The following is a 27117-nucleotide window of genomic DNA, read 5'->3' as shown; positions in this document are numbered from 1 at the left end:
GAATTATCCACTATGAGCCTCTACCCAACAGGTAAAATATTCAAGCAATCGACCACAAACAGCCGGAATTGGCGAATGGAAAGAGGATTGTTTTACATGTTAATTAAGATTTTTTTTAAGAACACTTTTATGGCAAGCTGTATACATGCATTTAGCAATATTTATAAAATAACTTAAACTAACAGCTAGAGAATTCCAGTCGTTTATGGATGCACCCAGTGATACAACCCATTTTAGTTTTTTCCACTAGAAGACAAGATCTGTGGTGGATTTTCTTTTGAGTGGGGTAAAAACAATGGGATTCAGTAAGAGTGAGCTCGGAGCCTGAGATTGTGGATATTTGGAGGTCACGGTGTATTCGCGAGTTTGTAATATAGTAGGGTGAATTGGTGGTAATTCTTTGGCTGAAATCGTTGTAAAATTTCGATATTGGAGTTTGCCGCTGTGCCCCAAAGTTGAATGCCATAAGTCCAAACGGGTTTTAGAACTGCTGAGTATAAGAACAATTCGCTTTCGAGAGAAACTTGGGAATGACGATTTAAAAGCCAGTGAAGGTCGCTGATTTTAATATCAGGTGCTTTTCTTTTTGAGTATATATGTGTTTTCCACGTTTCTGTCTAGATGCATTCCTAGCTATTTGGTTTCATTGCTTTATGGCATTTCCATATCGTTGAGTTTTACGGGTGGACAAGTGTCTCGCTTAAGAGTGAATGTGACTTGTACTGATCTAGTTTCATTGTTCCATAGGTTGATTTTGTCGAGACCCTTTTGAACGTTAGAAGCAGCTGCTTGCTTAAAATTGTCACTTGCTAGCAAAGCAGTATCACCAGCAAATGTGTTTATATTGTAGTTACCCCCCTTCAATTTCGGGTAAGTCATATGTGTAGAGTAGGTACAATATTACACTTTCTTGGGGAACGCCCGCTGAACTTTCGCAGAGCTCGGAGAAGTGATCTAATTCCTTGACGAAGAAATTTCGACTATAAGACATTATAAGTATGCAGAAGTTTATAGGCGGTCTCGGTAGTCTAGCGTAGGTGCACTAGCCTGCCATTCCAGAGGTTGTGGGTTCGAATCCCACGTAAAGCACGGTCCTCGCACTTTTCCAAATTTACCTACTTTCCCTGTTTATAATAAACAAAAAAAAAACACCTCACTCCTCAAACCCAAAAACTTATCCCTTCCATCCTTACTCCTACACAATAGTCAGCGCTTTATTTGCATTGTGACTGCTAAAACAAGCAAAAACACACAGTTACACATTGCATCAGTGGCGCCAGCAAGAGAAAGTGGGCAACCGCGGTAATAACGCAGACAAACCAAATTTATCGAAGTCCACAACCATCTGTGCGATCCTTTTGTGGCACAAGAATGTGAAACACCGGTGGCGCTCCAAGCAGTAAGAAGCCGTTGTTCCTAAGCAAAGACAGGTGAGCATTCCCACTATTTAGGACTGATAGCGGCAGGCTAATCACCTACCCTGTCCGAAAACAAAAATGTTAACGATACCAACGCAAGACAAGTCTTGTCGAGGCCCTATGCTCACGAGTGGAGTGAACAAGGAAAAACAAAAAAAAAAGAAATTTATAGGGAGTTTGGTTTTAATTTTGTAGAGAAAACCGTCGTGCTATACTTTGTCAAAAGCTTCAGCGATGACTGCTGTACAGCATTTTTTTTTTTGCTCGAATGCATTGTCAATGTATTCAACCATTCGATGAACTTGTTGTATAGTTTTGTGTTCTCTCCGAAAACCGAACTGATGATTGGGTATTATTTTTCGTTCTTCGATGATCGGAAACAGCCTTTTCAGAATCAGTTTGGAAGTGATCGGTAGCAAGCTGATTGGACGATACGCTTCAACTGAATCTGGTTTTTTGCCAGGTTTGAGGACCATTTTAATTTGAGCAACTTTGCTTTGAGCAGAAAAATTTCCAGTTAGTATAACTGCCTCCTATTTCTGGGAGCTCTTTGAGTACTTTGGTTGTAATAAGATCGTAGCCGGGAGATTTATTTGTGTTCAGATTTTTAATGGCAGATTTCACTTCAAGTTTAGAAAATTTACGTATCGGTGGGTCAATTTGATAGGTTTGAGTTAGAACAGAATTTACGTCTTCTAGGGTATCGGGTGAAGAGGCCATTGAGTGCGGGGTAAATACTCTTTTTAAGTGCCGGGGAAACGTCGCTGCTCATTTGGAGTCGCTTTAATTAAGAATGGAAACAAACTAGTCGTTTCATTATCATGGTTTAGATAAAACTAAATGCAAATAAAAATCAATATATTTACATATTCATAGTATTTGTTGTCATTATTAATTTGGCGTTTTCACTTTTTGTAACTTTTACGTATTCTTGAAAATGTGCTCGATTAAGTGTGATGAAACGTACGTCAAAGCAGACTTTAAGCAGGACGAGAGAGGGAGTTCCAGGTGCCTTTCAGCAAAAATGTTGGAGAATTCTCTAAAAAACATTTGGTTTGGCAATCCATCTGCCGGTGTGATATGAAAAGCAAACGTTCATTATCACAGGCACTATAAATCAAGACATTTACATAACGGAGTATTTGCAAAAACATTTGCTGCCATTCGTAAGACAACATAAAGACTCAGTTCTGTTCTTGCCCGATTTAGCATCGTGTCAAAAAAGGCGGCTTCCCATGAATTGATATGAAAATCATGAGGTAAATATTGTTCAAAAGGACCATAGCCCACCAAACTGTTCACAATTGCAACCCATTGAAAAATATTGAGCAATTGCTAAAAAGAAATTGCTGAAAAGGCAAAAAAGAAATTAAAAATAAACAGCAGTTTAAAATGAATTGGCAGAGATCTGCAGATGCCATAACAAAAAATGATGTGCATCGCCCACTGAGAGAAGTCAAAACTAATTCGTTCTCCAAATGTATTCGTTCTCTAAAACTGGAGGATATTTACAGATTTGTCAAAGAATCTGGAAAATTCTCACAGGACTAACTACCTTTATCTCTGTCTCTATTCATTCCTATCTCTTTCTCTAATACTTTTCTCTTTCCCTCCTTTACTATCTACCCTCTTTACAGAGCTCTTTTAGGAGCCACCAAACCTCTTGGTGCTCCTTGGCTCGACCTACTCAAATTTCAAATTGCGCCATAACAAAGACAATTGATATGATAATAAAGAAGAAAATAAAATAAAAATTGTTAAAAAATTTTATGTTACAACGATTTTTGCACGACCAATATTTTTCACGTTCATTCTTATGCCAGATCTAACATATTTTTAGTGAAGCGCCAAAGACTTCGACAGCCTGGATGAGAGTTTCCATGACATCCGGCTTATAGCCGAGACCCATGTAGCTAAAAACGATTGTCATTGTCAAGCATTTGCAAAATTTTTTTATGGCAAAAAACTGGCCTCAGGATACACTTGTGAAAAGTTTTGATGATCAAATTTTTTATTTATACAGACTACAAATTCTTACCTCATAATGGATAAAAGTTATCGAACAAAATGGAGCATCGGATAATTCTAACGTCTAATACAATATAGTCCAAAAAAGAACTTTTTACTCAGCTTAATAATATAAATTTTTAAACATCTCAAAGTATAGACAAGTTATCCGAAGAAATGGCTATTTTCTTCTAACTATCTTAAAAAAAAAAACAAAAAACATACACATATGCATACCAGCCTACATACATATTTATGTATTTTCAACTAACATATTCATCCTGAAATAATTTCAAAGTTCATTACAGTTAGACTACGCCAGGCGGTTTTCCTTAGGCCTTGTTCACCATCCATAGATAAGAAATGCACCTAAAGCCAATTAGTAGAAATTATATTATTATATTGTATATGTGCAAATTTATAAAAACTAAAAACATATATAAGCATAAAACATATGGCATGGCACATCTGCTCGAAAATTCACAACGAAAACATAAACGACAGCTGACCATAACATTATTGAGTAATGATAATGGCCTTATCGTAGCCACATTAAACATAAGAGTATAAGAACACACATATAAACACACGAATGCATCTTACCTTAATACAAAATAAACACATTAAAATATTGATTGTTCTTAATAAATCAGCGCATGCGATCACTAGCTTGGCCACAAAAGGTCATGCAGAATCGGCAATGGTTTGTTATTTTTTTTTTTTTTTGCTTACCGTTTTACTGGAAAAAACTGTTCGCCACTGATAAGTGAAAGTGTATATAAAGGCATCTTTGCTGGCAGAACATCAACAGTCTTTAGGTATTGGAGCAAAGTATCTAATCCGGAGCAGTTGTCGAGATGAAGTTCACTATCGTTCTTTTGGCACTCGTTGGCCTGGTAGCCGCCGTCAGCGTTCCTCCCACCAACAAGGTTACAGTCGCCGATCATGCTTTCTTGGAGAAGCAGAAGTTTCTCCTTGAAATTGTTTACCGCGTAGAGGATCCATTAATGTTCGAAGAATACATCAAGATGGGTCAACAGACAGTCCATGACAAGGCGCTTTATACCGTCAGTTAAAATTCATTCATTCATTCCATATTTAACTTTTACTTTCATACGGAAAATATATAAAACTTTACAAAATATTCTGCATAATTTCAGCATTACGATAGCTATATGGAGAAATTCTACGAGTCCTACAAAATGGGTGTGCTGTTGCCAAGAGGTGAATTCTTTGGCGCACTGGTCAAGACTCACCACAAACAAGCTTATGGTCTCTTCAACTACTTCTACTATGCCAAGGATTGGGAAACCTTCCAACGAAACGTCGCTTGGGCTCGCATGCACGTCAACGAAGGCATGTTCGTCTATGCTCTTACTTTGGCCGTTATCCATCGTGATGACTTCCAAGGTCTGATGCTACCCTCCATCTATGAAATATTCCCACAATACTTCCTCAACAGCAAATTAATTTACGCTGCTGAGAAATTTGACTACAACACCTGGAGCAAATATAACCAGTACGAGAAGGAGTTCAACGATGTCTACTACAGAAACAACAAACACCACAACAAAGACTACTTCTATATGAGAGACTTCAAGACCTACCAATGGTGGAAGCTTATGGGTCTGGGTGAACACTGGCATGCTGCAGAGAAGAACTTCCCACTGCGCGAAAACACCTACGAACTTGTTTCTGACGACAAATATGCCTCATTCATGAAGGATATCAAAATTTTCTGGCATCCCGTTGACTACACTCGTGATATTGAGTTCTTCAATCACCACTCTGTATTGTCATACTTCACTGAGGATTTGGGCTGGAACTCGTATTGGTATTATTTGAATATGGACTATGCTTTCTTCTTGGATGGCAAAACATTCGGTTTGAATAAGGATCGCCGTGGTGAATGGTGGCTCTACAATATTGACCAAATGTTGGCTCGTTACTACATGGAACGTTTGTCCCATGGTATCGGTGAAATCCCTCAACTATCTTGGTATCATGCTTTCGAACAAGGTTATGATCCAGAATTGGTTTCGTATAATGGTGTTGGTTATAGCTACCGTAAGAACTACTTCGAAATACAAGCTTATGGCAACTTCGACATATTGAACCAAATCCAAAGCCATTACAAGCGTATCTATGGTAGCATTGTGTCGGGAGTTTACACTACACAGGATGGTCAGAAAATCGATCTGCGCCAACCGGAATCTATTGAATACATCGGAAACCTTTTGCAAGGTAGCATTGATAGTATTGACAGACAATTCTTCAACGACTGGTACATGCTGCAATATATGTACCTCGCCAACGTCGAAGAGAACGATTACGAAGTAACCCCCAACGTCCTATTGAACTTCGAATCCATGATGCGTGATCCTATCACCTACAGTGGAGCTACCTGGATCACCGAAATACTTCGCCTTTTCAAAAACCAACTCCCCTCTTACACCGAAGAGGAAATTGGTCTTACCGGCGTTGAAATCAAAAATGTCGAGGCTAGTGAACTGGTCACCTATTTCGACATGGTAGACATTGATGTTACCAACTTGATGAATGACAAAATGGTATTCGTTGATGGTTCATTCGTTTGGGATAAATCATTGTACGCTCGTCAAATGCGTCTCAATCACAAGCCATTCCACTTTAACATCACAGTGCAATCTGACAAGCAACAAAAAGTTGTAATTCGCTCATTCTACGGTCCTAAGTACGATGAGTACGGACGTCTTATCTCACTGCAAGAGAACCGCGAGAATTTTGTTGAGTTGGATGAATTCGTTTATGAGCTGACTGTTGGGGAAAATGTAATCAAACGCTCATCCGATGACTACCTCTGGACTGTGAAGGATCGCACCACTTACACCGAACTGTACCACTACGTTATGGCTGCCTTCGATGGCAAATACGAATTGCCATTAGACATTAGCGAACCACACTCTGGTTTCCCAGATCGTCTTCTCTTACCTAAGGGTTGGGAGAGTGGATTCCCTGTGCAATTGTTCTTCCACATTGCGCCCTACCAAGCATCCGTCGAGCAATACTCCAACTTCGACTCAAGCTACAGCAGCGGCATTGGTTCCGGCACACGTTATATTGACAACAAACAATTCGGTTATCCATTGGATCGTCCAATTGATGAATTCGAACTGCTCTCAATGTCTAACAGCTACTTCATGGATGTGAGCATCTACCACAACAACACCCTCAAGCCATACTACGAGGAATACGAGAACTTCGGTCACTTTGACTACAACTTCTACAATAATTACTACACCAAATACTTCCACTAAACCAAAGGCTCGAGCTGGCTGTGGCATAAACTAAATATCGGATTGGATATATTTATGTAAAATATGAAAACCTTGTCAAGTGACTCTCAAGTGTTTATTTAGTATTGTAAGTGTTAAAGGAGCAAAAGAAAATGCAATAAATAAAAAGTTCAACTGATGGTTACGGCAGTTAAATATGTATCCGACAACTTCGTTTAATTATTAAAACAGAGTTATACTGAGAATATTATTACACTTACCTTTGCAAGATAAGAATTTAGAAGTATCAAATATGTATGCTGGCCTTCAATCAGTAAAGCTTTAATGTCCCCAAGATAGGATAGTTTCTCTTTTGGTGTGAACGCTAGATTCCCGCTTGTGAGAGGAGCAGTAAGGAGCTGACATCGAAAGTGCCGCCTAATGCAGCCGAAGATGAAGCCCTTACGCCAAACCACTCCAGTGGTATTCGAGAACTAACAGATAATGTTAGCTCTGGATCAGAAGAGGTAACCGTCATGCATAAAACTGCTTAAGATTCACGAAGAGGGGTGTTGCGAAAAGTCGCTTTGGCAACCCATTTTGCATTTTCTCATCTATCTATTGTATTTCTCTCGCATTCCGCATTTAACACATGCCAAATAGCAGCAAATTCAGTTCTTTGCATTTAGCCGTTGACGAAAGCGCATAGACGCAGCAGAAAAGAAAGTGTAAGTTAAATTATATAGGAATTTTGATATTATATTGTTAAACTTATTGATCACAATAAAGTTTTCAGCTTCTGATTACTATAAACGTTACTTGACAAATTTGGTTATTGAATTTGAAACCAAGCTTAGGAAATAGAGTTTAACTGATCGCCTCACTGCCGTCGTCAAAACCAGTGAAAGAGATAATGTAGGTATTATATTTTGTATATATGTATGTATATATATATATATGTACTTTTAGGTACGTATGTATGATATATTTATAAATAAATATGGGCTGGCACATCTGTTCAAACCCAAGTTCGAGGTCACATACTTAACGAAAACTTGAACGACATTTCATAAGAATACAAATTTAATGAATTTTGGCTTTATGGCATAGAAATAACAGATTTTATATATAATAGATATACATTTTTTCAACACACACAGTTTTTAAATTTTATATTTCTGTGGTGCCAAGCAGAATATCAGAATTACAGTAGAGATGGCAAAGCAAAGCGTTTATCATATACGCATAGAAAAACCGTTTTCATAATGGGAATAATTCATAGGTAAATCCGGAAAAAACGGTTCGGCGACTCTTTAGCAGGAAACATAAAACACCTGTTCTCAAACAAATATCCCTGAGGGAGCACCCCTGAGATTAATGGAAGAGGCGTTTACTGCATAGAAAGCTAAATTGGGGAGTCGCTGTAGCAGGTAGAGAACGCAAACCAATGACGTCGTATTACTCCTGCAGAAGGCTAATTGAAAAAAAACAGGACCAATTTTCCGGCCTAAAGTTAAGCCAATTTTCTACTATGACATTGTAGTAAAGTGAAATGCCCTTAAGAGCGTGTGAACATTAAAGGATTGACAAGATTCACCGACTCGCATCTGTTCTCATAATCGGTGCAATGTAATTCACATCTTCAAAGGCATTAAACTTCCTTCCAGTAGATTTGCATCTGGCCATATTCCGAACATCTGGGAATCTCTTTTAGTTTGCGACTTCCCGACTACTGCAGTGTCTTCCATGTTGAACTGGTGGCAATAATAAAAACCGTAACACTGGTAGGAGAAAATATCTATATTTTTACTGATAGCTAAGCGGCGATAAAATCCCTCCAAGGTAGCCATGAAATACCGCACACCTCTAACGATATGGCTTATTCATTTCAACTAAAGGTAACATGGGTTTCTAGCCATTGTGACATTGGGGGTAACTGTAGGGCCAATGAACTAGCGAGACTTGGCACCAAGTTGACTGATGAGCACAAAGACAATGACATAGGCATACCCTTACAGACTTGCGAACTACCTATTTTTGTAAATTGAAAATTGTAAGCGCAACGAATGAAAGATGGCGTAGAGAACCCACCTGCAGAGTCGCCCGACAATTGTGAGGAAATCTTTGGATGGAAAACCATGAGGTGACTTGTACAAACTTTGCGCAAACATAGAGAGATGTTTAAATCGAAGATATGGGCAGATTAACTTTGAGCTAATAAAACTCCTGATAGGTCATGGTTGCTACCAGAATTATCTACATCGGTTTAAGCAATGTGAGTCGCCTGTATTTTTTGTATACTCACCATTTATGGCTAGCACACGAGATTTAGACACAATATCATAAGATCCGATAATACCAGAAAACTTAGTCGAAATCATAATGACGTAAAAGTATGCATGGTATAATATTTCATTGTCAATCACCGATATGAAGCACGGGATAAAGTCCAATACTGACGGGTTAAAGACTTTCGATGCTTAATCCTCGTAAAACAAAAAAAGTGGATCTAAATGTTATGGTGACATTTGGATATTTCAACAAAACAATGCTCCAAAGCATTTTGGTCCAGGAAAGTACCGCTATTGGACTGGCCATTAAAAAGTTCGGATTTGAACCCTATAGAAGAATATACATAAATTTAACACCTCAAGAGAGTGAAAAGGTCTTAACCAAGGTAAAATTTAAAAGTTAAACCCAGCTGTTGCGAGGGGCGAAGACTACATGACTTACGGACTATTTTTGTTTAGGCGCTGGGCCAAGAAAGGCAGAGAAGATAGCATCGTTTTCTTAATAGTAAAAAGCAGGTCGGATATATGAAAAGTGCCGGACCGACAGGTAAAATCTATGGCATAAGGATAGAACTGGTTCAGTTCCATAAAAAAAGCGACCTAAAGTGTATTGACAATCGTGATAAAATATTAAAGTTAACTTCCATGCAAACAAAACGGCTACTTATTGCCTCTATAATTGCATCCGAGCTCATTGTTTGAAATATGTGTCAAGTCTCAGCACTGCTGGCAATTATTTCAGATGCTGCTTGTGGATTCGAGAAGAACCATTATTTGTGATTCCTATAATTGTGCCTTCAATAGCTATACCACATCTTCACACACAATGTAAAAACACTTATCTGCTTATTTTACCCTAATACTGAAATAAAAAATAAAACATTTAATAAATATGCATTTAAATTTATTCTTCATAATGCATTGTTTATGATCACTAGCAGGTCATGAAGAATTGGCAATGGTTTTTTTTTCCTTACAGTTTGACTGGAAAAAACTATTCGTTCACTGATAAGCATTTTTGCTGACAAAACATCAACACTCTTTAGGTATTGGAGCAAAGTATCTAATCCGGAGCAGTTGTTGGGATGAAGTTCACTATCGTTCTTTTGGCACTCGTTGGCCTGGTAGCCGCCGTCAGCGTTCCTCCCACCAACAAGGTTACAGTCGCCGATCATGCTTTCTTGGAGAAGCAGAAGTTTCTCCTTGAAATTGTCTACCGTGTAGAGGATCCATTGATGTTCGAAGAATACATCAAGATGGGTCAGCAGGCGGTCCATGACAAGGCGCTTTATACCGTAAGCTAAATTCATTTCATCATTTAATTTTTACTTCCATATAGAAAAATTATAAAACTTTACAAAATATTCTGCATAATTTCAGCATTACGATAGCTATATGGAGAAATTCTACGAGTTCCACAAAATGGGTATGCTGTTGCCAAGAGGTGAATTCTTCGGCGCACTGGTCAAGACTCACCATAAACAAGCTTATGGTCTCTTCAACTACTTCTACTATGCCAAGGATTGGGAAACCTTCCAACGAAACGTCGCTTGGGCTCGCATGCACGTCAATGAAGGCATGTTCGTCTATGCTCTTACTTTGGCCGTTATCCATCGTGATGACTTCCAAGGTCTGATGCTACCCTCCATCTATGAAATCTTCCCACAATACTTCCTCAACAGCAAATTAATTTACGCTGCTGAGAAATTTGACTACAACACCTGGAGCAAATATAACCTGTACGAGAAGGAGTTCAACGATGTCTACTACAAAAACAACAAATACTACAACCAAAACTACTTCTATGTCAAAGACTTCAAGACCTACCAATGGTGGAAACTCATGGGTCTGGGTGAACACTGGTATGCTGCAGAGAAGAACTTCCCACTGCGCGAAAACACCTACGAACTTGTTTCTGACGACAAATATGCCTCATTCATGAAGGATATCAACATTTTCTGGCATCCCGTTGACTACACTCGTGATATTGAGTTCTTCAATCACCACTCTGTATTGTCATACTTCACTGAGGATTTGGGCTGGAACTCGTATTGGTATTATTTGAATATGGACTATGCTTTCTTCTTGGATGGCAAAACATTCGGCTTGATCGCCGGATCGGTTAATAGTCGCCGTGATGAATGGTGGCTCTACAATATTGACCGGATGTTAGCTCGTTACTACATGGAACGTTTATCCCATGGGATCGGTGAAATCCCTCAACTATCTTGGTATCATGTTTTCGAACTGGGCTATGATCCAGAATTGGTTTCGTATAATGGTGTTGGTTATAGCTACCGCAAAAACTACTACGAAATTCAAAATTATGGCAACTTCGATACACTGAACCAAATCCAAAGCCATTACAAAAGATATCTATGATAAAATTGTGTCCGGAGTCTACACCACACAGGATGGTGAAAAAATCGATTTGCGTCAACCGGAATCTATTGAATACATCGGAAACTATGTGCAAAGCAATGTCGATAGCCCCGATAAACACTTCTACAACTACTGGTACATGCTGCACTATATGTACTTCGCCGACGTCAAAGAGAATGATTACGAAGTAATCCCCAACGCTCTATTGAACTTCGAAACCATGATGCGTGTTCCTCTCTCTCTCAGCATGGCCACATGTGGCACCGAAATATTAAATATTTTCAAAAAGCATCTCCCTCCTTACACCGAAGAGGAAATTGGTCTTACCGGCGTTGAAATCAAAAATGTCGAGGCTAGTGAACTGGTCACCTATTTCGACATGGTAGACATTGATGTTACCAACTTGATGAATGACAAAATGGTATTCGTTGATGGTTCATTCGTTTGGGATAAATCATTGTACGCTCGTCAAATGCGTCTCAACCACAAGCCATTCCACTTTAACATCACAGTGCAATCTGACAAGCAACAAAAAGTTGTAATTCGCTCATTCTACGGTCCTAAGTACGATGAGTACGGACGTCTTATCTCACTGCAAGAGAACCGCGAGAACTTTGTTGAGTTGGATGAATTCGTTTATGAGCTGACTGTTGGGGAAAATGTGATCAAACGCTCATCCGATGACTACCTCTGGACTGTGAAGGATCGCACCACTTACACAGAATTGTATCACTACGTTATGGCTGCCTTCGATGGCAAATACGAATTGCCATTAGACATTAGCGAACCACACTCTGGTTTCCCAGATCGTCTTCTCTTACCTAAGGGTTGGGAGAGTGGATTCCCTGTGCAATTGTTCTTCCACATTGCGCCCTACCAAGCATCCGTCGAGCAATACTCCAACTTCGACTCAAGCTACAGCAGCGGCATTGGTTCCGGCACACGTTATATTGACAACAAACCATTCGGTTATCCATTAGATCGTCCAATTGATGAATCCGAACTGCTTTCAATATCTAACACCTACTTCATGGATGTGAGCATCTACCACAACAACACCCTCAAGCAATACTACAAGGAATACGAGAACTTCGGTCACTTTGACTGCAGCTTCTACAATAATTACTACACCAAATACTTCCAACAAACTTAATATAGGATTGGATATATTTAAGTAAAAAAAAAGAAAATATTGTCAAGTGGCTCTGAAGTCATGATTTAGTATTGTAAGTGTTAAAGGAGCAAAAGAAAATGCTTTAATAAAATGTAATAAAAATGTATTCGACAACTTCTTTTAGTTATTAAAACAGAGATATACTGGGTAGATTATTACACTTACTCTTGAAAGATAGAAGAATCAAGTATTTATGTTCTCAATCAGTAAACGCTTAATGTCCTTAAGATAGAACACTTTCTCTCTTGCTATGAAAGCTGGAGGTAGACTAACTCTGGAAGAACTTAATGGCATTTAATGCATCTGGGTTTTGCAGATCTATATTGTAAGCAGGCAGGCAGGTAATCAAGGCAGTAGTCAGCGCTGAATTTATAGGATGCATTTACATTTACAGCATAAAGATTCCCAATACATGTAGGGGGAATACTGCTGGAGTGACAATCCTTGGCCAGATGAAAACCCGAATCGTTTCGGTAATACAGAACCGACTGCCGTTGAAAAACTGTCTTTTAATCCAATGAAATCTCTGAACGTTCCATACGCATAAAAAAAAAAATACCATCACAGTGCAATCTGACAAGCAACAAAAAGTTGTAATTCGCTCATTCTACGGTCCTAAGTACGATGAGTACGGACGTCTTATCTCACTGCAAGAGAACCGCGAGAACTTTGTTGAGTTGGATGAATTCGTTTATGAGCTGACTGTTGGGGAAAATGTGATCAAACGCTCATCCGATGACTACCTCTGGACTGTGAAGGATCGCACCACTTACACAGAATTGTATCACTACGTTATGGCTGCCTTCGATGGCAAATACGAATTGCCATTAGACATTAGCGAACCACACTCTGGTTTCCCAGATCGTCTTCTCTTACCTAAGGGTTGGGAGAGTGGATTCCCTGTGCAATTGTTCTTCCACATTGCGCCCTACCAAGCATCCGTCGAGCAATACTCCAACTTCGACTCAAGCTACAGCAGCGGCATTGGTTCCGGCACACGTTATATTGACAACAAACCATTCGGTTATCCATTAGATCGTCCAATTGATGAATCCGAACTGCTTTCAATATCTAACACCTACTTCATGGATGTGAGCATCTACCACAACAACACCCTCAAGCAATACTACAAGGAATACGAGAACTTCGGTCACTTTGACTGCAGCTTCTACAATAATTACTACACCAAATACTTCCAACAAACTTAATATAGGATTGGATATATTTAAGTAAAATAAGGAAATATTGTCAAGTGGCTCTGAAGTCATGATTTAGTATTGTAAGTGTTAAAGGAGCAAAAGAAAATGCTTTAATAAAATGTAATAAAAATGTATTCGACAACTTCTTTTAGTTATTAAAACAGAGATATACTGGGTAGATTATTACACTTACTCTTGAAAGATAGAAGAATCAAGTATTTATGTTCTCAATCAGTAAACGCTTAATGTCCTTAAGATAGAACACTTTCTCTCTTGCTATGAAAGCTGGAGGTAGACTAACTCTGGAAGAACTTAATGGCATTTAATGCATCTGGGTTTTGCAGATCTATATTGTAAGCAGGCAGGCAGGTAATCAAGGCAGTAGTCAGCGCTGAATTTATAGGATGCATTTACATTTACAGCATAAAGATTCCCAATACATGTAGGGGGAATACTGCTGGAGTGACAATCCTTGGCCAGATGAAAACCCGAATCGTTTCGGTAATACAGAACCGACTGCCGTTGAAAAACTGTCTTTTAATCCAATGAAATCTCTGAACGTTCCATACGCATAAAAAAAAAAATACCAGTCTAACGGTTAGACACGATAGAAGTGAAACCTTCCGTAAAACAAACTGAGAGAGAATGAGACGAAAGCAGCATTAGGGGCGGGATAATTATAGGTTCATTATAATATTGCTAAAAAGTTCATATTTTATTTTCTTCATTTTATTATTATTCATCCTCAATGTTTTCAATTTCAACAAATGATACGAGTGGCTTATGATAGCTAAAATATGATACAAATGCTTTGGTTTCGATGTTGTCAACATATCTTTGAAATACCGCGTCAATTGTTGCTTTTGATGGTGTTGTCGATTCAGTGCGATTGTTACACATTTTTAAATTGAATGTTGTATTGAGAAAGTCAATTGAAGGAACTGCTGTGTCCAATGCAAAATTTACGTTAAAATCGCCACTTAAAATCATTGGAACTTTATTGTAATCTTTTCTAAGTATCCGCGATACTTCTGGTGTATACTTTATTAAATTTTCGTGAATGAATTCCGTGATGCTATTTATTGATTTTTTTTTCTGTCGATATTCACGACACTTTTCTACATTATTTTTCGGCATAATTGCGGTAAATATTTAAAAATGAAAATATTTACGAATATAAAAATACACACGCGGTTGCTATTATGAGCGTCCCCAGCAAAACCTGCGTGACCGAAACTCTAACACAATTACATTTTTTTGAATGTTACAAACACATATGCACGCAGGTTTTGCTGGGGCGTGACCGAAACTCTAACACAATTACACATATGCACTCGTATTTGTTTGAAAATCGACTTTTGTTTTTGGTTCTCCGTCACCTTTGGAAAATGTGTAAACAGTAAGCAAACTTTATTCAAATATTTTCCCTCATTTTTGCATCAGTAAAATTAAACAAACGCCGTAGCCGAATGGGTTGGTGCGTGACTACTATTCAGAATTCACAGAGAGAACGTCAGTTCGAATCTCGGTGAACACACCAAAATTAAGGAAAACTATTTTTCTAATAGCGCTCACCCCTCAGCAGGCAATGGCAAAACACCGAGTGTATTTCTGCCATGAAAAAAAGCTCCTCATAAACATATCATAAAATAAAATAAAATAAAATAACTGTATAATTATATATATTTATATCAACATATAATATAACGCTTCGTAACTAAATAACTTTTAGGCCAGCGCCGACAGCATGGCGCGGTAGCCGAGCGACTAGCAATGTGAGCTTCCGATCCAAAATCCTTGGTTCGAATCACAAGAAAAAATAAAAGTTATTTAGTTCGTCGCTACGTTTATATCAACATATAATATAACGCTTCGTAGCCAAGAGGGTCGCTTTTTTCGTTTCACTTTTTCTCAAATCACTCCCAGCGATTCTAAAGAAGTTTTCACTTCAAAATCATCTGACGAAACCAAAATTGGGAGGAACAGAAATTTTGTTCTCACAAGAGATCAAATGTCTAACGGGTAATTCTGAGTAAGCGATTACCAACAAATATAGAAAGGATTTCCATGCGTGAAATAAGCTTCTTAGAATATCATATTGAATATCACTCAGACTAACAAATTGCTCATTCAACCGGGTAACAGCGAGCTGCAGGTTTGGACATCTCATGTATATTCCTTGCATAATAACAGGTTGGTTGGAGTTATCCGCGGACAATAGATGTCCAAAGATAAGAAGGCTCACTGGAACGTGAATCCAAAATTCGTCCTTTATGGTGCCAAGGTGTCAGAATCTTTGTATCACGAAAGAAAGTAACTGAGGGGTGTCAGCGCCTGTTGGGTTGACACACAGCCCACCTTTCCAGAAGTAGACCAGTAGTTAGTCAAGGGAATTACAATCCATTCCTTGCCCATGGAAACCCACCCCTTCGCGATCCTCCCCTGGTCAGTTTGGACTGATTTGAGGTCCTTTCTTTTATTTTTGTTCGATCGCCAATTCTGTAATTAACATTCCCAGCAAAATTTTATGACATTTGTAAAAGTTACGCCGTTTTGGGTAAATCTACCTCAACATGTGTTTTCGATTTTTTACAGTTTTAAAAATGGATTTGAATTTTCAATAGCGAGTTTGTATTAAATGTTTCGTTAAAAATGGATTCAATGGTGCGAAAACCTTAGAAATATTGGGAAACTGTTACTCTAAAGGAATCAGCCGTTTACGAGTTGCATGAACGCTTCAGAAGAGATCGAGAGTTGATCGAAAATTACAAACGTAGTAACTGTCGACATCGAAAGCTGATGAAAACTTCAATAAAGTGGAAGAAAAATTCATTAATAACCGCAAGTTAACCATAACAGAGCTGGCAGAGGACTTGAACATGTCTTATGGATCCATTCAGGGTATTGCAAAGTTGATCCCAATGGGCCTGAATTTCATGCAAAATAGGGACCGCATTGATATCGCAAAATACATGATTTCCAAGGCTGAACCCGACCCAACATTCATCAAACGCATGATTACTGGAGACGAAACGTGGGTTTATGAGTACCTACAACACGCAATCCACACATCAAGCGAGTGAGTGGAGCGCTTTATATGAACTAAGACCAGTCGTTTTCAGTCAAAAAAGAAAGCGATGCTCACGGTTTTTAAGGATTACAACGGCTTTGTATGCCATGCATTTTTCCAGAGGATCAGGCAGTTAAAAGCACTATTACTTGAGTGTTATGAGACGTTCGCAATTCGCCAAAAAAGAAAGAAATTGTGAGAAAATTACTCGTAGATTTTGAACCATGGTAACGCACCGCGCACAGTGCCATTATTATCTGTGGCGATTATTTTCGAGTACCATCCAGGTGCCCCCGAATACGTCTGATATGGCTCCTTGCTATTTGTTTCTGTAATCTGTTCACTCAAAAAACCACTACGGAAAACGTATTTTAACAGGCGAAAGGAAGTAATGAAAAAATCGAAAACGGCTCTGATGGATATACCCAAAATAGAATTCCAGTATTTTTTTTTAGAGCTGAATCGAAAACCGGCATAAGTGCGTTGTAGTTGATTGGGAGTACTTTGAAGCCAGTAATATCACTTTTAAGGAATAAATTGTATAAGTATTTTGAATTTTCTGAATATTCCGGGAATTTTTTGATCAAGCACAACCTTTTTATCTAATATCTTTTTTTATACAATATTATTACACAGTGGGGGTAGCAGACGAAGAGGAAAGCCTCTTTTGCGTTGGAAAGATCAGGTGGAAAAGAACTTGGCTTCACTTGGTGTTTCCAACTGGCGGCAGTAAGCACGAGAAAGAAACAACTTGCACGCTTTGTAAAACTCGGCCAAAATCGTTTAGGCAGTTATGGCGCCAATCAGGAAGTAGAAGTGCAATAGCATTTTTGTGGTCGGAAGGATTCCAACTCAGGATGAAAGACCGAGACGTATATAGTAAAACCTACACTTTCTGTTTTGCATTCTAAGGTAAACTGGTTTTTTATGGCCATATTAAGTTGATAATTTTTGGTCTTAGAGCTTTTAGAATTAGTGGAAAAAAGGGCTACATATCGGAGCGACATGCATATGTAGTTTAAATACAAAAAATTAAATTTCATGAGAAATAATTTTTTAGAACATTTTAACCTAGTAGCTTTCTCACGAAAAGGTCATTTAGACCCTTCTTTTGGAAAACCTTAATAAGGTGGCATTTGGGAGGTCGCCAGAGGGTCAAAATATTCTAAAAAATTATTCGCTGCAAATTTTCACAAATGGTATTCTCAAACAAAATATTTGTATAAAGAAAGCAAAAGAAAATACACAGAAAATAAACGAACAATTATGTCCTCTTGAAATATGCAACAACTTTTTTGTGTGCTAGACCAGCACGGGTGTAGTTCCTTCATCCTGATTTGGAATTATTTTGCCCCTGAAATTGAGTATTATTATTATCACTTTACTTATATTTTTGTTGACATGTTTTTAATTTGATTTCGCGTTAAATATAGACTTCTCGTAAAGCTTTGGCGTGCTAATTTTCCCTATGGGACAACACTGGCCAACGCTATGGCAGCAGGTGTTGAAACTATCTGAAAGTAAAAAAGACGAAGAAACGTGTGTATATGTACGTACATACATACAAATATTTATATACTCTCAACAGACAAATAAAATCAGCATCACGCCTAAAGTGTGATTAATTGTCGCCCACATTGGTAGTTTTCCAATCCACTGATAAGAGTAATGATAAGATAATGTAGGCATTATATATTGTGTGTATGTATGTATGTATATACGCACGTACGTAGGTATGATATATTTATAAATAAATATGGTTTGGCACATCTGTTCGAATCAAATTCATGTTCGAGGTCAAATGCATAACGAAAACTTGCACGACGTTTCAATAGATTATAAATTTAATGAATTTTGGCTTTATGGCATAGAAGTAGCATTTTTTTTTTCAATTAGCAAATTAACACGTATCATCTAATCTTATACGGGATAACGCACTTTTTAAATTTTATGTTTCTGCGGTGCCAAGCTAAATATCAGAATTGCAGTAGGGATGGCAATGCATCGGATGGTAAAAAATCGTTCTCATGATGGGAAAAATTCATGGGCATGTGGGCCGTACTGGTGGAGTAAATCCGGAAAAAACGGATCTAATACTTTTTAGCAGGAAGCAAAAGACACCTCTTTTCAAACCAATATCCCAAGGGCTGAGAGTAACAGAAAAGGCTAAATATTTAGGCCTTGTTTTGCATAGAAAGCTAAATTGAGGACTAATTGTTGCAGATAGAGTGCCCAAAGCAATGATGGCGTTGTACTCCGGCAGAAGGCTAATTGGAAAAAAAATACCAGTCTAACGGTTAGACACGATAGAAGTGAAACCTTCCGTAAAACAAACTGAGAGAGAATGAGACGAAAGCAGCATTAGGGGCGGGATAATTATAGGTTCATTATAATATTGCTAAAAAGTTCATATTTTATTTTCTTCATTTTATTATTATTCATCCTCAATGTTTTCAATTTCAACAAATGATACGAGTGGCTTATGATAGCTAAAATATGATACAAATGCTTTGGTTTCGATGTTGTCAACATATCTTTGAAATACCGCGTCAATTGTTGCTTTTGATGGTGTTGTCGATTCAGTGCGATTGCTACACATTTTTAAATTGAATGTTGTATTGAGAAAGTCAATTGAAGGAACTGCTGTGTCCAATGCAAAATTTACGTTAAAATCGCCACTTAAAATCATTGGAACTTTATTGTAATCTTTTCTAAGTATCCGCGATACTTCTGGTGTATACTTTATTAAATTTTCGTGAATGAATTCCGTGATGCTATTTATTGATTTTTTTTTCTGTCGATATTCACGACACTTTTCTACATTATTTTTCGGCATAATTGCGGTAAATATTTAAAAATGAAAATATTTACGAATATAAAAATACACACGCGGTTGCTATTATGAGCGTCCCCAGCAAAACCTGCGTGACCGAAACTCTAACACAATTACATTTTTTTGAATGTTACAAACACATATGCACGCAGGTTTTGCTGGGGCGTGACCGAAACTCTAACACAATTACACATATGCACTCGTATTTGTTTGAAAATCGACTTTTGTTTTTGGTTCTCCGTCACCTTTGGAAAATGTGTAAACAGTAAGCAAACTTTATTCAAATATTTTCCCTCATTTTTGCATCAGTAAAATTAAACAAACGCCGTAGCCGAATGGGTTGGTGCGTGACTACTATTCAGAATTCACAGAGAGAACGTCAGTTCGAATCTCGGTGAACACACCAAAATTAAGGAAAACTATTTTTCTAATAGCGCTCACCCCTCAGCAGGCAATGGCAAAACACCGAGTGTATTTCTGCCATGAAAAAAAGCTCCTCATAAACATATCATAAAATAAAATAAAATAAAATAACTGTATAATTATATATATTTATATCAACATATAATATAACGCTTCGTAACTAAATAACTTTTAGGCCAGCGCCGACAGCATGGCGCGGTAGCCGAGCGACTAGCAATGTGAGCTTCCGATCCAAAATCCTTGGTTCGAATCACAAGAAAAAATAAAAGTTATTTAGTTCGTCGCTACGTTTATATCAACATATAATATAACGCTTCGTAGCCAAGAGGGTCGCTTTTTTCGTTTCACTTTTTCTCAAATCACTCCCAACGATTCTAAAGAAGTTTTCACTTCAAAAAAATTAGTGTTGGAACCCAAAATTTTACACAGGCTGTACACAACGGGTAGTTGTATGGTGGAATGCCTTTGAGAAGGGGTTTTTCCGGTATGACGCCCGTGAAGAGGAAACTCTCATGAGTACTGTTATACCGGCATAGCAATATGCACTACTTGTAGCCTTACAGCCACACCTCCTACTAAACTCTCCACTATCTACCACTCTCCCCGCGGAGCAGTACAAAAAAAATTACTTCAAGGGGCTGGTTAGCTCATAGGCTGCTAGGTATTTCGTCTACGAACCTCCGCGCGTCTTAAATCTTTGGGGATATGGTTTACATGCGTGCAGATTCGCTTCCAGTCTATAATATTCTCTCCGTTTAATATGCTACAGTATTCGGGAGCATAGCATAGGCATTGAAACACGACCTGATCAGCGTCTTGGGCAGTTTGGTGAACTATCATAACCGAATCTATGGTGGTATTTTCGAAACACCTCGTGCCCTTAGAGGAATTGGGTTTGATGGAAATTTGTTTCTCCATAGCGCCTTTTCCTTTGTAACCACGTCGTAAGAATGGGTGTTAGCCCATGCGTCCATCTACCTTTTGGTGACCTGTTCCACCGAGCTTACCGGTGGAAGATTGAATGACGCCTTTCTTCTTCTGCAATATTTTTACGACTTGCTCTACCGTCGGACTCGCATAGCCTTAAATACACTCTCTGCATTTCTTCCGCCCTAAATGCCTATGGGGCGTAGACCGGCTATAACGACCGGCTGAAATTGTACGGAAGTCGCAGATAGTCCACAAAAGCGCTGATAGATGGCTATCAGTTTTTTTGTGTAGCTATTTATGTTCAGTGCATCAGCCCAGAGCGGTGCGGCATGTAAGAGAACCTAGCTGACTACCCTGCTACATAGTATTCTTTTGCTGCGGCTAGGACCGCCGTTGTTTGCATTATTCGCGACAGACACGACTGCACACTCGATGCGTTCTTCACAGCATATTCCAGGTACGTTTTGAAGTTTAAACGACTGTCGATCATCACTCTAGGCTTTTAATAACGGGTTTTGAACTAATAGTTACAGGCCCAACTTTTACATTTATGGTTTCTACTATCTTTCTGCTGCTTATTAGGACATCGGTCTTTTGCTCAGCTAATTCCAAATTCATAGACCTTAGCCAAGCTTTGATTCTGCTTACTGATTCACTGGCGATCCTCTCAATTTCATGGATTTGCTTTGCTACCATTACCATTTGCGCTGTCCTCCACGAATCCAATGACTTTAGTTCTAGGGGGCATATCCAGTCTTAGAACCGTCATACATTAAGTTCCATAGCAGTGGACCCAGAACTGATCCTTGAGGAACCCCTGCTTTCACGATATACTCCTCAGCGCCTTCGTCGCTTCTAACCCCCAGTTTACGGTCCGTGAAATAGCTCTCAATTATTCTGATAATATAACTATTTTTGCGAGGGTTCCCAGTATACGTTGCCAGCTAGCCGTGTTAAAAGCGTTTCTAACGACCAGAAATACCACAGCGCAGTACTTTTTTCCCCCGCCGCGCCATCTCTTGCCTTCAGTGGCTTCTGTTGCTAAATCTACCACGCATTTGATGGCATCCACTGTTGAGTGGGATTTCCTGAAGCCAAACTGGTATGTGGATGGAATACCTTTATCTTCAGCGAAAGATGACAATCTGTCCCAAATAATACTCTCGAGAATTTTTCGCATTGTGTCTAGTAGACATATTTGTCGGTAAGACTCAAATTCGCCAGACTTTTTGTTGCCCTTGGCGAAAAGCACAAGTGTTTGCTTCTTCCACCTCTTTGTGAAAGTGCCTTCGTTAGGGCAGGTTTGGAATACTGCTAGAAATATGTCTGGACGTTTGGAAATAGCCCTTGAGAAGGGTGTGAATATTAAAAGGTTTGGCAAGGTTCAAGGACTGGTATCTGTTCTCATAACCGGTGCAATGTCAACCACGCCAAAGAAAGCATTATGAAGGGCGATCAGATTAGAGGTACTTTCTCTAATAGGGGTTTTTTGACAGATCACGCGTGACTACTGTCAAAATAAATACATAGTATTCATTGGCATTTCATTATGAAAAGATTTACCCCTCAACAAGGTTTACAAATCGTGAAATTATATTACGAAAATCGACGCTCTATGAAAAGTGTTCATCGCGCGAACAGGCCAACTTATGGTGATGAGGCCCATTAATGGCTATGTTAATGAGAAAAATTGCCATATTTGGGCTGAAGAGCAATACGAAGCCATTCAAGAACAGCCATTACATCCATTGAAAACAACAGTTTGGTGCGACCTATTGGGCCATTACAAAAGGACTCTTTGATGCCGGATACCGGATGCCGTATGCCGTATGCCGGAAATTAAAGCCCTTCATCTCCACAACATTTGAACCCAACAAGACCAAAATCAATAAATTCACTCGGATTGATTTTAGCCTCACGATCAGAAGATCCCACAATACCAGAAAACTTACTCGATATCGTAATGATGTCAAAGTGTGCGTGGGACTTGAACCCTACTGAAGATCCGTGGGCATCAATTTAACACCACAAGAGAGTTAAAAGTGGCAATACAAAGAGAGTGGGCCACTATCAGCAAGTCCACGCTAAAATCTGTAGTTGAATCACTGCCATCTCATCTTAACAAGTTAAAATTTAAAAAGTAAAACATTAATAAGTGAAATCCTTCATTCAAATAAAAGCATAAAACACAAAAGAAACGTCCTATTACTGACCCGAAGTTTTTAATTTCAAAGTAATAATTAAGTTATCCGGGATTAATTGTCACACCTCCTATTTACTTATTATTCTCTTGAATAGGTATACACCGCTTCTCTCTTTCTACAACGCTCCATGCGCTCATCTGTTGCTTCCAACTTAGGCCTAGACAAGACCAGAGTTTATTAATTATCCTTTGAAAATGATTTTGATTTGATATTTATTAATAATAGCAATGACAAATCTCTGAGTGTATTTCTGCCACGAAAAAGCTTCTCATACCGCCGGGGCGGTATAAAATATATAATTAAAGAAATTCATAATATATTCATTGCATCCTTATTACTTCTAGCTCGGAATAATTTCTTTGATTGGTATAACCTGCATTTCAAGCATTTAATTGGTAAATGGTTGCAATAATACAGAGGTATTATGCCGATGTTCGGCATATAATACCAGCTGAGTAAACTCAAATAGAGAGAAGTCTCTTCGCAATAGTTACCGAACCTTTTCAATAATTTTTTTATTATTCAACCCAACTGTTGCCCTCATTCCGCCCAAACAATACGAGGGGGGCAGACCGCATGACTTACGGACTATTTTTGTTTAGGCACTGGGCCAAGACTTATCTGCTTGTCTTACCCTAATGCTGAAAATAAAAACTAAATAAAATTTAATAAACATTTAAATTTGTTCTTCATAATGCATTGTTTATGCTCACTACCTAGGCAACAAAAGGTCATGCAGAATCGGCAAAGGTTTTGTTTTTGTATTCTTCATTTTTTTCTTACAGTTTTACTGAAAAAAACTGTTCGTTCACTGATAAGTGAATGTGTATATAAAGGCACCTTTGCTGGCAAAACATCAACAGTCTTTAGGTATTGGAGCAAAGTATCTAATCCGAAGCAGTTGTCGAGATGAAGTTCACTATCGTTCTTTTGGCACTCGTTGGCCTGGTAGCCGCCGTCAGCGTTCCTCCCACCAACAAGGTTACAGTCGCCGATCATGATTTCTTGGAGAAGCAGAAGTTCCTCCTTGAAATTGTCTACCGTGTAGAGGATCCATTGATGTTCGAAGAATATATCAAGTTGGGCCAGCAGGCGGTCCATGACAAGGCGCTTTATACCGTAAGCTAAATTCATTTCATCATTTCACTTTTACTTCCATACGGAAAATATATAAAACTTTACAAAATATTCTGCATAATTTTAGCATTACGATAGCTATATGGAGAAATTCTACGAGTCCCACAAAATGGGTGTGCTGTTGCCAAGAGGTGAATTCTTTGGCGCACTGGTCAAGACTCACCACAAACAAGCTTATGGTCTCTTCAACTACTTGTACTATGCCAAGGATTGGGAAACCTTCCAACGAAACGTCGCTTGGGCTCGCATGCACGTCAACGAAGGCATGTTCGTATATGCTCTTACTTTGGCCGTTATCCATCGTGATGACTTCCAAGGTCTGATGCTACCCTCCATCTATGAAATATTCCCACAATACTTCCTCAACAGCAAATTAATTTACGCTGCTGAGAAATTTGACTACAACACCTGGAGCAAATATAACCAGTACGAGAAGGAGTTCAACGATGTCTACTACAGAAACAACAAACACCACAACCAAGACTACTTCTATATGAGAGACTTCAAGACCTACCAATGGTGGAAGCTTATGGGTCTGGGTGAACACTGGTATCCTGCAGAGAAGAACTTCCCACTGCGCGAAAACACCTACGAACTTGTTTCTGACGACAAATATGCGTCATTCATGAAGGATATAAAAATTTTCTGGCATCCCGTTGACTACACTCGTGATATTGAGTTCTTCAATAAGCACTCTGTATTGTCATACTTCACTGAGGATTTGGGCTGGAACTCGTATTGGTATTATTTGAATATGGACTATGCTTTCTTCTTGGATGGCAAAACATTCGGCTTGATCGCCGGATCGGTTAATAGTCGCCGTGGTGAATGGTGGCTCCACAATATTGACCAAATGTTGGCTCGTTACTACATGGAACGTTTGTCCCATGGTATCGGTGAAATCCCTCAACTATCTTGGTATCATGCTTTCGAACTGGGCTATGATCCAGAATTGGTTTCGTATAATGGTGTTGGTTATAGCTACCGTAAGAACTACTTCGAAATACAAGCTTATGGCAACTTCGACATATTGAACCAAATCCAAAGCCATTACAAGCGTATCTATGGTAGCATTGTGTCGGGAGTTTACACTACACAGGATGGCCAGAAAATCGATCTGCGCCAACCGGAATCTATTGAATACATCGGAAACCTTTTGCAAGGTAGCACTGATAGTATTGACACACAATTCTTCAACGACTGGTACATGCTGCAATATATGTACCTCGCCAACGTCGAAGAGAACGATTACGAAGTAACCCCCAACGTCCTATTGAACTTCGAATCCATGATGCGTGATCCTATCACCTACAGTGGAGCTACCTGGATCACCGAAATACTTCGCCTTTTCAAAAACCAACTCCCCTCTTACACCGAAGAGGAAATTGGTCTTGTCGGCGTTGAAATCAAAAATGTCGAGGCTAGTGAACTGGTCACCTATTTCGACATGGTAGACATTGATGTTACCAACTTGATGAATGACAAAATGGTATTCGTTGATGGTTCATTCGTTTGGGATAAATCATTGTACGCTCGTCAAATGCGTCTCAACCACAAGCCATTCCACTTTAACATCACAGTGCAATCTGACAAGCAACAAAAAGTTGTAATTCGCTCATTCTACGGACCTAAATACGATGAGTACGGACGTCTTATCTCAATGCAAAGGAACCGCGAGAACTTTGTTGAGTTGGATGAATTCGTTTATGAGCTGACTGTTGGGGAAAATGTAATCAAACGCTCATCCGATGACTACCTCTGGACTGTGAAGGATCGCACCACTTACACCGAACTGTATCACTACGTTATGGCTGCCTTCGATGGCAAATACGAATTGCCATTAGACATTAGCGAACCACACTCTGGTTTCCCAGATCGTCTTCTCTTACCTAAGGGTTGGGAGAGTGGATTCCCTGTGCAATTGTTCTTCCACATTGCGCCCTACCAAGCATCCGTCGAGCAATACTCCAACTTCGACTCAAGCTACAGCAGCGGCATTGGTTCCGGCACACGTTATATTGACAACAAACAATTCGGTTATCCATTGGATCGTCCAATTGATGAATTCGAACTGCTCTCAATGTCTAACAGCTACTTCATGGATGTGAGCATCTACCACAACAACACCCTCAAGCCATACTACGAGGAATACGAGAACTTCGGTCACTTCGACTACAACTTCTACAATCATTACTACACCAAATACTTCCAATAAATCTAAGGCTCGAGCTGGCTGTGGCATAAACTCAATATCGAATTGGGTATAATTAAGGAAAAAATTAAAATCTTGTCAACTATTATGTAGCGTTCAAGTGTTGAATTAATATCTTAAGCGTTATTCAATTAAAACAAAATACAATAAAACAAAAAAGTGCAACCAATCGCTACGACGATTCAAAAAGTATGTCGACAACTACTTTAAATTAATAGATTTCAAATTAGAGGGGACTGAAGATATGAAACTAAATGAACAGAGTTAAAAGTGTTGTCCTACTTATTCTTTATTGTCGGAAAAAAGTCACTCAAGACAGAGAAGGCTCAAAACATTTAAAAACTTAAGCCAATGTGGCCACACCTTCGCATTCATTATCCTGCGGTTATTCATTGGGGCGTATATTAGAGTCAATTGTTCCTTAGACCCGAGTTGCTGCACTTCTATCATTACTTCTTTTAGGCCTGGAAAACCACAAAAGCTAAGAAGTAGTTCTGAACAGAGTCCAACGTCTCATCTTCCTCTGAAAAACGAGGCTAAATATTTTTTGCATAAATATTTCAGAGGTGAGCTAAAACTCTAG

General features: G+C 38.8%; 3 protein-coding genes across 3 annotated transcripts; all 3 read left to right on the top strand.

The window, feature by feature from the left end:
- Positions 1-4193: 4193 nt before the first annotated feature.
- On the top strand, positions 4194-12506 carry LOC129242168 (uncharacterized). Its single transcript, XM_054878731.1, is given in 6 exon segments — positions 4194-4492; positions 4586-6718; positions 7069-7206; positions 10041-10265; positions 10351-11343; positions 11345-12506. Coding segments are annotated over 6 exon segments (4860 nt in total). The 5' UTR covers positions 4194-4282; the 3' UTR covers position 12506.
- A 270-nt stretch (positions 12507-12776) lies between these two features.
- On the top strand, positions 12777-13827 carry LOC129242167 (larval serum protein 1 beta chain-like). Its single transcript, XM_054878730.1, has 2 exons — positions 12777-12789; positions 13094-13827. Exons 1-2 carry the CDS (start codon positions 12777-12779, stop codon positions 13732-13734), a joined length of 654 nt encoding a protein of 217 aa, XP_054734705.1. The 3' UTR covers positions 13735-13827.
- Positions 13828-24066: 10239 nt separating this feature from the next.
- On the top strand, positions 24067-26726 carry LOC129240922 (larval serum protein 1 beta chain-like). Its single transcript, XM_054876994.1, has 2 exons — positions 24067-24304; positions 24390-26726. The coding sequence occupies exons 1-2, from the start codon at positions 24095-24097 to the stop codon at positions 26535-26537; spliced, it is 2358 nt and encodes a 785-aa protein (XP_054732969.1). The 5' UTR covers positions 24067-24094; the 3' UTR covers positions 26538-26726.
- Positions 26727-27117: the final 391 nt, after the last annotated feature.

This window comes from Anastrepha obliqua, chromosome 3, assembly GCF_027943255.1.
Source record: "Anastrepha obliqua isolate idAnaObli1 chromosome 3, idAnaObli1_1.0, whole genome shotgun sequence".
Lineage (NCBI taxonomy): Eukaryota > Metazoa > Arthropoda > Insecta > Diptera > Tephritidae > Anastrepha > Anastrepha obliqua.
The sequence above is the reverse complement of the archived record's forward strand: the minus strand, read 5'-3'. Positions and strand labels throughout refer to the sequence as shown.